This window comes from Argentina silus (genome assembly GCF_951799395.1).
Source record: "Argentina silus genome assembly, chromosome: 1".
In the NCBI taxonomy this organism is placed as follows: Eukaryota; Metazoa; Chordata; class Actinopteri; order Argentiniformes; family Argentinidae; genus Argentina; species Argentina silus.
Window position 1 is genome coordinate 13435490 of NC_139655.1, and position 11894 is coordinate 13447383.

An 11894-nucleotide genomic window follows, 5' to 3' on the forward strand; every position below is an offset into this window, starting at 1 on the left:
AGTCCCCCCCCCACCCCTCACAGTTCTAGTCCCCCCCCACCCTCACAGGGAGACAACCTGGTGTATGTGATATGCGTGATTGGACATATACTGGAGTGTTTACAGTATAAACACACATGAACACATGAACACATATTATTATCATAACACAAGCTACTGCAATTCATATTTTTTCACAAGTTTTCCAATTTGTGCCCAGCTTGTTCAGTCAATGACAATTACATTGATGAGTCAAACTGATCTGTAAAGAAGACAGCATCAATTATCTGTTTTGCCAACAGACTGGAAGTGACCTTTACATTTTTCTACATGTCTTTTCATATATATGTACTGTTTTTTGGTGTGGTGATTCTGTTTCTTATCTGTTGTTTTTATGGTGGTTATACTGTTGTGGCGTATTTTCTCTGCGGAGATTAATACAGAAATATAATCTCGCTGCTATTTCATCTCCCTTTCTTTTTTTCAACCAAGTGTCAAATTAGAACCATCCTTTTCAACTCATTTTAATCAAAGCGACATTGTGGTTATTTGTATTGTTAGACTAGAGAGCAAAATAATTGTATTGTCATTGGACAGTGGATGAATAATCTCAATCACAATCTCATCTAAATGGATAGTCTGATTTAGTGAGACTAGTGGATAAATAGAGTATTGAGAACAAGTGGGCAGGATTTTCTGTGATGTGGTGGTGGAATTTGATATATTTTTGGTGTAGCACATTGATAATTCTCATGTCCTTTATATTCCTGCCAAGTATGCATTACATTTACCAAGCATTTGGAGTTTCCAGTCTCCAAAGAGATGATTGGTGACTGATCCAAGAAGGCGAGGCTTCAGAAAAAGAGTCCAGTGACTTGGCACAATTCTATTGTTTCCATAGAGGAGTTTCACGGCAGGTCCACACCTACTCCTGGAAAAAAAATATCTTACGTCTGCATCCTATTGTGAAACACAAAAAAGAAAATGCCACACCTTATGACGCAAGCGTTCCTCTTCCTCTCATGCCCCCCTCTCCTCAGTGATGTGTTAAATAGCGGTAGAGCACAAGCAGGTGCCACATCACCTCAAGGACACATTGTGAGAACATCTATTTTACGAGCACACCTGTGACATTGCCACAAGGACAACATCTAGCTTGCAGGATCATCTTCTTTACAGAGAATTGTGACGCTTTTTACTTCTTCAACAAACACACAATGACCGGTAAAAACTTTGACTATTTTTGTTTATCTTATGATGTGGATATTTTACTCAAACATGATTTAAAATATATATTAATATGACTTATTCTTGCCTCTATACTGCCAGTTATAGGGGAAATGTACAAAATGATAATATACTTGATTTTCTTTTGTATTTTGGCAACGCCTAGCTGTTTTTCTTAGAGCAGTTTGTCAGATATCTTTTGTTTTACTATTAGTATTAATTAATAATGATATTTAATAATTTTGCATGATTGCCTTTAATTACTCCATAGTGAATTGCCGACAATTAAATTGGAAATAATGACTACTAAATCCAACCAAAAAATGTCCCATGTACTTTGTTCGTCTAAACAACTTAATTGCACAGTGTTTGTTGTTGAATAGGCCTACACATTGTATCCACTCGCTGCCCTTGCGTTGGAACTAATAGTTAATATAGTTTAAGCCTTATTAAAAAAATAAAAATAAACGATACCATAGATTACTTTTTCTTATGATGACTGATGGATAGATGATTCACTTACTTAAACAAACGTATTTGTTGTAAGTCACTTTGGGGAAAGGCGTCTGCTAAATGCCATAAATGTAAATAATAATAATAATAAATAATAGTTGTATGCACTATTTTGGTTACCTCTTTTTAATATTTTATCACAAGTTTCATGTAATATAATGATCATACCATACATGTAAGTTATAATAAATATATAGTATATAAATGTTTTCAGTTTCCATATTCAGAAAAATCACTATTCAAAGTAGATATTTTAATTGAGGGAATGCATAGCCTTTGAGACAAGCTGTAACATCATCAACAAATATGTCAGACTTTTGTAAGATATCACCTGTAAGCTTGAATACCATGTCTCTTGAATAAGACTAACCTACATAAATAAAGGTTAAAGGTGCGATATGTAGCTTTTTTTCCTTGAAAATGTCACTAAACAACCATGCTGAATCATTACTTATGATGCATTGGCAGTCTGTGACAGTGTGTGCACCTGCCAAGACCCTGCCCTTCTGCCTGAATTAGATTTTGGGACGTTGCTGGGTGTCTATTACTTGCTGTGGCCCTGTAATCTGCAACTTGTTCAGTGTTCAACAGTGTTCATGTTCATGCTTGTTTCAAGGTCATTCACTGGGTAAAAAAAGATGATTGACAGATTCATTGTTTCATTTAGAAGTAGGTTGCACTGAGCAAGGGGAGGGAGAGAGCAGGAGACACTATTCTGAATTGTCATTGCAATTCCCATTCAATGCAATTCTCCTGCAATCCTGTATATGATGCCTTTAAATAGATAAACAAAAAAAGATTGACATTGATATTTTGTGAGTTCATCCTAACCGCCTGATTTACCCTACCCCCCTATACCAGGAATGGGCAGTAAGCTGATTATTGCGGTTGTGGTGATGGTGGCCTGTATGATGTCGGGGACTTATGCACAGAACAGCACTGCTACCAATGGCACAGCGTCTGCCAATGCCACAGCATCTGCTAATGCCACAGCGTCTGCCAATGCCACAGCATCTGCTAATGCCACAGCGTCTGCCAATGCCACAGCATCTGCCAATGCCACAGCATCTGCCAATGCCACAGCATCTGCCAATGCTACAGTGTCCCTCCCAGCTGTCAACACCACAGTTGGAGTTCTCTCGGTGAGTAGGCTAAATGTCTCACTCTCACAAAACACTAGTACCAGGAATTTCCTCCACCCCCCCCCCCCCCCCCTCTTTTTATCCACCATTGCTTGACCTCTCAGATCGTTCCTTAATCAAATCAAATCCACCTTTATTTAAAGTCCATTTATAGAATCCCAACACACCTGACACACTGAAATGACCAAAGTGCGAAAAATCCAGTCTGTTCCAGTTTGGATGTTTCTTTGACAGTCTATTTTGTCTCTACACACCCAGACAAACATCTCCAGGGCCAACTGTGGAAAGACCCAGTTCTGTGGTTCTCAGCCTTCTGACTGCGACCCCGAAGTGGCAGGTTCCTGCTTCTTCCTCTCCCTCATGCAGACTTCAGGACAGGTGTTCTCTTTCCAGTTACGAGGACAGTCGACAGGCTACATCGCTGTTGGCCTGTCCACCGACTCCCAACAGGTAATACCTGTCTCTGAAATGTTGAATTTGTTTCATTTGAAAACATTTAGTGTTTTCTATGAAAAGTTGTCTTGAAATGTGAATTTCTGAAATCAACACCCAAACTGACAGGAATTGACATGACTTAGCAATTTACACATTGATTAGTGAAATTAGTGAATAGTGATCTGAAAACCTGGTGGCCTCCCAAGATAACACTCATACTCATTCTCTCCTATATGTTGTTTTAATGTTATCTTATTCACTCTATCTCCCACAGGGCGGTAATGACTCCACCTATGTGTGTGCTAATGACAATGGCTCAGTGAAGTTCTTCACCACTGTCTTGAACAATGGATCTCTGACCGAGGTTACCACGGTGAGTTGCTTGACCAGTCATAACCTGCATGAGGTTTGACTTCCTGGAATGACTCTCAGGGGGTGAGTCTTAATATCAGGAAGTTCAGGAAATGAATTAGGATTCAATTCATGAGTTGGAACAATCCTCCTAAGATATTAAGAACATAAATTAGTCTAAATTATTTATGAATTTGAATTCCATCTCCTGAACAAACTGGAATATTACATTGCAATTACATTGAATTGGAATTCAAATTCTCGTCCTTCATCAGGGCTGCTACTGTAAGTGGTCAACACCTGCTGAATCACAGTGTACTGACTAACACCAGATATGACCTTCTTTTTATAGCTGCCTGTGAATTCAGCCCAAGGCTCAGTCAGTGGCAATGTGATCCAGTGCACCTTCACCGCCACTCTGCCCAACGCTACTGCCCAACGTGCCAACGCAGCTGACACCAGCTACTTCCTCTCCCTCTCTGATGGAACCTTCGTTAATGGTGAGGAATTAGACACACACACACACACACACACACATACACACACACACACACACACACACACACACACTCACAAATGTGCATGTAAGCACACATGCATGCATGCACACCACAGACACACACACACACACACACACACACACACACACACCTCTCTGGTGTCTCTGACTCAGTAATTTCTCTGTTTCCAGGAACCATTGGTAATCCCACTTCCCGTCTGGTCAGCACGTCAGCAGTGAACGTGGCCAACGTCAACAGCACCGTCATCAACTCCCTCAGCACCAACGCCACCACCACCGCCCCCACCACCAGCCACGGAATCACACTCCTGCACTCCCTCACTCAAGGTAAGAGTCTGTGGGAATATCTGGACATCTCACTTGGTAGGAGAGGGAAAGCCCATACTGTGTACAGTACTGTATGGGCCTTGCTCAATTGTTAGAAACTTGATTCCTCGCATCCTCTCCTCCGTCCTCCACTCGCTTCCTTCTCAAAAAGCATTGGAGGAGAATATGTAAGGAGAGGCACCTTGATCTTCTCTTCCAATGTAAGAAGCAAGTGGAGGACAGAGGAGAGGATGTGATGGATCGTGTTTCTAACAATTGAGAAAGGGCCATAGTCACACTGAGTGACAGAAGCGGAGCAGTTGATCCACAGTTCTGGTTTAGTGCACATTCAATATGGATAGCATTCTATTTAAATTCAAAAGTATTTCGTAAGGAAATGGATGGAGGATTGGTTTGTTGTCAAGGCAACAGGAGTTGTACAGTATAAGAAAGAAAAAAACTCAATAATATTTACAATTGATGTTTCTCTTTTTCTCTCTTTCTTTCTCTCTTTCTCTCTCCCTCCCCCCTCCCTCCCACAGCTCTGTTGATCATGTTTGGTGTGCTTGGTCTAGCCATGCTGTGAGGTGGATCTGAAGGTGAAGGACAGAAAATGACCTCAGGGAATGTACATTCTCTCTCATACTGAGAACGCAATAGGACAATTTTACATGTTTATAAATGCACTTTTTTTTAACATCCTCAATGGAACACCCACCAGAGAAAGAGGTCAACATTTTGAACTGAAAAAAACTGACATGATCATGTTTTTTAAATGAAGTAAGAAGTTGGTCTTTTTGTGTTAGTTTATCGTGTGTGTGTGTGTGTGTTTGTGTACGTGAATATAAGCATGTCTTGAGTGTTTGCACACACATGCTCAACCATTGCAGGATAAATGAAACCAGATAGCTTTTATCAAATAGCCCTATGCATTCAATCACTGTGTGTGGGTGTGTGGGTGTGTGGGTGTGTGTGTGTGTGTGGGTGTGTGTGTGTGTGTCCAATGATAAAGCCACTGGATGGCAAAATGTTGTTTCTGACAGCTTCAGGAATTCCGTAATGTTTTATTATATAGTTATATTCATATTTCTATTACAACATTTTGAAAATAAACATTTAATGCAATGCATCTTTTTTGATCTCTCATGGGGATGTGTGTGTTCTTGATATGTATTTTCCAAATCAATAACCGTTAAAATGAGTGTAGAGTAGAGCATTATAGCATTATAGAATGGTTAAATCAATCAGTCAATCTTAATCAATCAAATTTAATCTAATACATTTGGTTTGAGGTTTGGTATTTTACTGCTTGCCAAGACCTGACCAGGACAATTCCTGACTGGATGTGAAGGCATACTTGTAGTCATATGGAGTCAGGAAAAACGAATGTAGTCATAACAGGTTACACTATCTTTTATTTTGTATTTTTAAGTTTTTCAACTAAAATCTAAAAATCTATACTTTAACCTCACAGTAATTGTTTGAAACAACTCAAATCCAAACTTTTGGTGTATAGAGCCAAAAGAAGAAAATATGCATCACTGTCCTATTACTTATGCACTAGTCTAGTTGATTTTCTATTGTGATAGAGCCAAGTACACAAGGGAAAGAACAGATATAAATATAGCATTTCTGACACCTTCTGACAACAAGTCTTTGTTGCTGTATCACTGAAAAACATTCATCTCCTCAAAGGCAATGTTATTCCCTCCATAGAAATAGAATGTTAATTCTATGATGACCTCTACTACGTGACTGTTCTACAAGACTGCGTTATACAATGATGCTTGTGTGGGCACTACTTCATAGAGAGATATATTCTTAATCAGATTTTAATTTTTTTTTATTTAACCTTTATTTATCCAATCCCATTGAGGTTCAAAGAGCTGTTTTACAAAGGAGGCCTGAAATCAGAAATCATGATTTTTTTCTCTGTTTCGGCTCTAGGATTTTGGATTTTAAATCAAATTTCACCATTCAGATAATTTTCACCCTAATAATGGCTTCCTTGACTTTCATTGACACCTCTTTGGTCCTCGTGTTGACAGACAACAATAGCACACTCCAAAAGCAAATCCAAAGCCTAGAATCAATATTACACATTGACAGCTCCCTTATGTCTGCACAAATTATGTGAAGGAATACACCTGTCAAGCCAATTGTCCCATTACTTTTGGGTGCCCTGATACTTTTGCAGTATTATGCAGTGCAACTGTACAAGATGGTAAGGTGTGGGTACAAAATACATAAAAACAAAAACACTCTTGTTAGCACTCTAGAAGCACTCTAGAAGCACTCTTGATCAATAGTGTTGTATGGCTCGGCTTCATGTGTTCAGATTATAAGCATGCATAACTGAAATGCCCTATTTGAAGTTAACTTTGATGCAAGGATGGTAGACACATTATATAACGATGAATATTGTTTTATGTGAACCGTTTTTTTTTAATCAGGACTAAACAAACTGTGTTTTGTTGGCTAGTGTTCCAGACCCAGGTTAAGCAGTCCTGGATTAAAGATCACATCCTATGGAGTTCCTCCATTGAAAGTGATTTCTAGTGCAGAAGTAGGCTGTGTCAGGCAACAGCATCTTTGAGTTGTTTAATTAAGGTGCGTAATTAGGTGTTGATGGAGACCAGATGTTGTTGCTATAATAAACACACTTGGGAGTATGTAGTGTTCAGTGTACAGTCCTCTTTTTCTAAACCTAACCCTTTTTTACTTTTGAACTCCAGCACCAATCAACATGTGTGAAACATCTCCATACAGTATGTATTACCGCCTATTCATTTGTCCTCCAGCCACCTTTTATACTTTACATCAGAAGTGTGTCCAACGTTGGTCCTGGAGCTATTGGGTGTGTAACCCAGCACTAACTCTCTCATTTGATTCATCTTAGATAAGATTGTTCCGTTTTCTTATGGTCTGCCACAATTTTTCTTTAGCAGTAAGTAACACTATTGGACTCAAACTAGCTTCCTCGTTTAAGCAAAGTCAGCGTTTGTGATATAACGAATGTAGTAAATATACTTAGATGAAGAAAGGAAGCTGCAGAGGTCCGGATGAGTCAGTTTAATCGTCTTTAATTAATCGTAACTTCATCATTACATACCACGGCCAGATGTGGGGGCTCCTGTCCAGTCAATAATGTCCCCCCCCTATCTAGTCCAGCCGTTCAGTCTTTTATACAAAACAGCCTGCTTTGTCTTCCAGATTTGGGCATGGAATTCCCATGTCCACATTACCCTAAACATTTTCAACCTATACGATGGTGATGTTTACAGTTTTCACCAAATAAGGGTATGCCTTTTGGTGCTGTTCACAGCCTTAACTAATTAAGACTACCCCCACCACTATCTCTCCTTTACCATCCCCCCAACCTACAGAGGTCAACTGCATGCTGCAACATTCCAAGGGCCTAACCCACTAGGCCTTCTTCTGGTCAGAGCAAAATATACTACACGAACAAAAACAATAATGCCTTGAATATAACTATACTGGGTTATTAAACCTATTAGAGTGACAACTCTGTTTTGTTCGTTTATATGAGGGACGGGCTGCGTCGAGCATGTTTACAGCCCGCTTTCTCAGTGTCAGCTGTGTTGTTTTCTGGGGGGATTTTTTTCTTCTTTTTTTTTTTTTTTTTTTTAAATTCTGTCACCTGTTCTTTGTTGACAGCTTTGGGTGTTGTGGTGACCGGGGGTTAGATCTTCTTAGTATTTTTATTACACTGATACTTTACATACTATATGAATACTATTCTTACATAAAGAATGGGGACATTTTATAGAGGTCTCTCATTTTGCCCAACCTTGCTCTTTTACTTTGACAACGTTACAAATAGCCAGCTGGAATACGAATGGATTGAACGGCCCAATTAAGCGTGCAGCTTGCCTAGATGACCTTCGCAGAAAGCATGGAGACATTGCGTTCATTCAGGAGTCTCACCTAAAGGCGACTGATGTGCATCGATTTGCTAATAGACACGATTACTAAGCGGCATCCGCTTCGCTTGAATCGAAAGCCCGAGGCTCACTTACTGTTTCGAAGCGCTCTCTTGTGAAATTTGGCAGTACTGATGGGCGCATCTCTTTTATCAAAACCACCATAGCTGGGCCAAAATTAGCATTTTTATCTGGATATGCTCCTAACCAATTCGACGCAAACATTTTTCAACTACTTATCAAGGATCTTATCAGGTATGCAAGACTACGCCTTGATCATGGATGCGGACATGAACGCGGCTTTAAATCCGGCTTTAGACCGCTCACATCCTGAGGAACAGGATCTGCCTGTTTGTCCAATTTTATTTCAGATTTCAATCTTTTGTATGCATTCAGAACTATTAACCCTTCAGTTCGGCAATACAGTTTCTTCTCCAATAAACATAAAACCTATTATCGTATAGATTACATATACTTATATTCAGCAATTTCTGAAATATACTGCGCAGTAATGTCTCCTAGCCCTCTGTCTGACCATTGCATTGTCATGGTCAAACTTACCTGTGAGACAGTTGTTTTGGGGTTTTTGTTAATTATGGTGAGGAGACAGAACACACCTGACTTGGTGCCCATAAATAAGGGGACTATGTATACAATTTCATTTTCGAAATGGCGATACCATTTTGAACATACATATGCTACAGTATTTCAAAAGTTTGACAGCTTTGTGACATCTACAGCAGTAGGTGTGGCTTTTAATGGTTGCCAATTTGTTGAATGTGTTTCCCAGATATTAAATGGCAAGCTACAGTATCAGACCTCACCAAAGTTCAAAAGGCTGTAACTTATTAACAGTTATTGGTGATGTACAATTTACTGTCTGCGTGTTCATCAGGCAAGGCTGATGGAGGTAGAAATCATAGGATTATAATGCATGGAATAGATTTCAATTTTATGGAAAACGTTTATGGAAAAGATCTTTCACAACAGAATAATTTGTGAAATTCACAACAATGATATTATGAAGGATGGAAATATTATGTCACAACTTTTAAAAGAATATGGCACTGAATTAATCCAAAATTAAAATCAACTGATTGCAGCCTTGCAACAAAATTGGAAGAGGACAATCGGACAAGGAGAAGTTAAGGATTTAGTTTGTCTGCCTCACATTAAAAATCACAAATGGCTGAAAAAGATTAGTATAAATCATGGCTGCCCAATTTGGGGCCCGATTATATTTGGCCCGCGCCTTATCCACTGTATAATTTTTTCCCACCATCAGCGCTCGGAATCTGCGCTCGCTCGCTGCGCTCGCTCTCATTGAATATTATTTATTGGTGCACTTCCACTCCTGACCAGAGAATAACATTGTGATACAATGATGGTAGGGTGGCGCTGTTGAGCTCCTACCAGATGCAATCCGGTGAGGCGAAGACCAGTGAGTGAGAGGATGCAAGGATGGAGCGTGTTAAGCAGTGGCACACAGACAAACGAAAATTCAAAAAAAGTTGGGAACATGGTTATCTTTTTACCGAGGTCGATTCCAACGCAGTGTGTCTGGTATGTAAGCAGAGGGTCGCTGTTTCAACATTCGTCGTCACTATGAAACTATGCATTCTCACCAGTTCGCAAAATACACAGGTGACGATCGCAAGCTGAAGGTAGCAGACTTGCTAAGAAAGCTAACCACACAGCAGCGAACTTTACTTCAGCCGTTCACTGCACAAGAAAATGCCACTCGGGCAAGTTATCGCATTAGCAAAGTCATTGTCAGAAGTGGACGAGCTTTTGCTGCGGGTGATTTTGTCAAAGAGTGTCTGACAATTGCTTCTGAAGCTGTGTGTCCAACTCAGATGCGGGCTTTTTCTCAGATTAGCCTGTCACGGAACACGGTCACCCGCCGCGTTGAGGACATGGCCGAAGACGTTCGGGGCCAGATAGCCCAAAGAGCAGGTCGGTTTTCTGCCTTCTCCATCCTAAGCGATGAAAGCACCGACATATCTGACTCAGCACAGTTGCTGGTGTTTTGCGAGGTGTCAATGAGGACTTTGAAGTGTGTCAAGAACTAGCGGGCCTTGAAACACTGAAAGGGACAACAAGAGGTATCGATATTTTTATGGCAGTGCAGCGAATTATGGACAAGAACGGGTTGAAGTGGGAAAACCTATCTGGCATCACGACTGATGGAGCCCCGGCCATGGTCGGTAAGAGAGCAGGCCTAACTGCACTTGTGTCGGACAAAGTCCGTGAGTTTGGTGGCTCGATTTTTAAATACCATTGTATTTTGCATCAGGAGCAACTGTGCGATAAAAACATCGGCCTGAAGAACGTGACTTTTACAAATGTGTTCCTGCACACAGATATGGCAAGATCCGCAAACATGCACAGGTGATGTTATCCCTCTTTGGAAGTACCTATGTATGTGAACAGCCTTTCAGCCTGATGAATCTTAATAAGTCCAAACTGAGAAATGCTTTATCTGACTCTCACCTACATGACATTCTCACTTTGTCAGTTAGTCAGCTGGAGCCTGATATTGAGAGACTTTTAAAAACCAAGGACAGGCTTCATGTCTCCCACTGATAGGCCTAGCCTACTTCAGGCAGGATGTGTAGGCCTAGGCCTCCAATGTGTCAGAGTATGTTCTGCTCTGTATGATTAATGGGGGCATGTTTTGTCCCATGTTACTTTGTTTATTGCACTTGTAAGTACAGTACTGATTTCTACAAACCTTTTCAAGCTGTTGTCCAATTCTACTACTATTCCTGATTTAAAAATGATTGTTCAAACCAGTGAAGAATGTATTTTGGTCCCATGGAGACATGTTTTGTCCCATGTTACTTTGCACTAAATGTCTTTGTATTTGAAGATATAGGCCCAAGGCCTAGTAATGTTCCCTGTCTGTCTTCAAATATTTCATAGTGCTTCAATTATTTTTCTAATTTAAAGAAGCCAGATTGACGTCAGTAATCTTTTGAACATTAATGTGAAGCACAATAAACAGTGTCATTCCCAAAATTACTTTGTGATAGTGTTTATTTTGTACATGCATGCTATATATACCCATATTTAACTTAATGTACTGCAAAATTAACATTTTGGCCCACGACCCTCCCCCCAGATTAAATTTTGGCCCTCCACTGGGAAGAATTTGGGCACCCCTGTTCTAAACACACCCGTGTGACGGTACGCTTTTATGGAAAAGCAGGGGCCGTCACACCAGTGTGACGGTACGTTCTTAAAGGTTAGGGGAGGGAGTAGAAATGATGCCAGCAATGCTATCAGATAGAACTTAAATTCTATTTTTCAAAGCTGAACTATCCCTTAAAAAATAAAATAAATATAATTAAACAAAAGTTATGTAACCCCACCATATTACCATACAGTTTAAAAGTGGTTGTTTGTTATACATTTGCCTTCTTCTGATGCTTAGGAACTGGCATTTGTTGAACAATTTTCCAGATTTTCAACAAT

General features: G+C 40.0%; 1 protein-coding gene across 1 annotated transcript; it reads left to right on the forward strand.

Annotated features, from left to right (window-relative positions):
* The first annotated feature begins 1034 nt into the window (after positions 1-1034).
* On the forward strand, positions 1035-5602 carry LOC310813326 (putative ferric-chelate reductase 1). Its single transcript, XM_083682254.1, has 7 exons — positions 1035-1203; positions 2581-2861; positions 3120-3311; positions 3571-3669; positions 4000-4147; positions 4339-4494; positions 5016-5602. Exons 1-7 carry the CDS (start codon positions 1197-1199, stop codon positions 5057-5059), a joined length of 927 nt encoding a protein of 308 aa, XP_083538380.1. The 5' UTR covers positions 1035-1196; the 3' UTR covers positions 5060-5602.
* The last annotated feature ends 6292 nt before the right edge of the window (positions 5603-11894 follow it).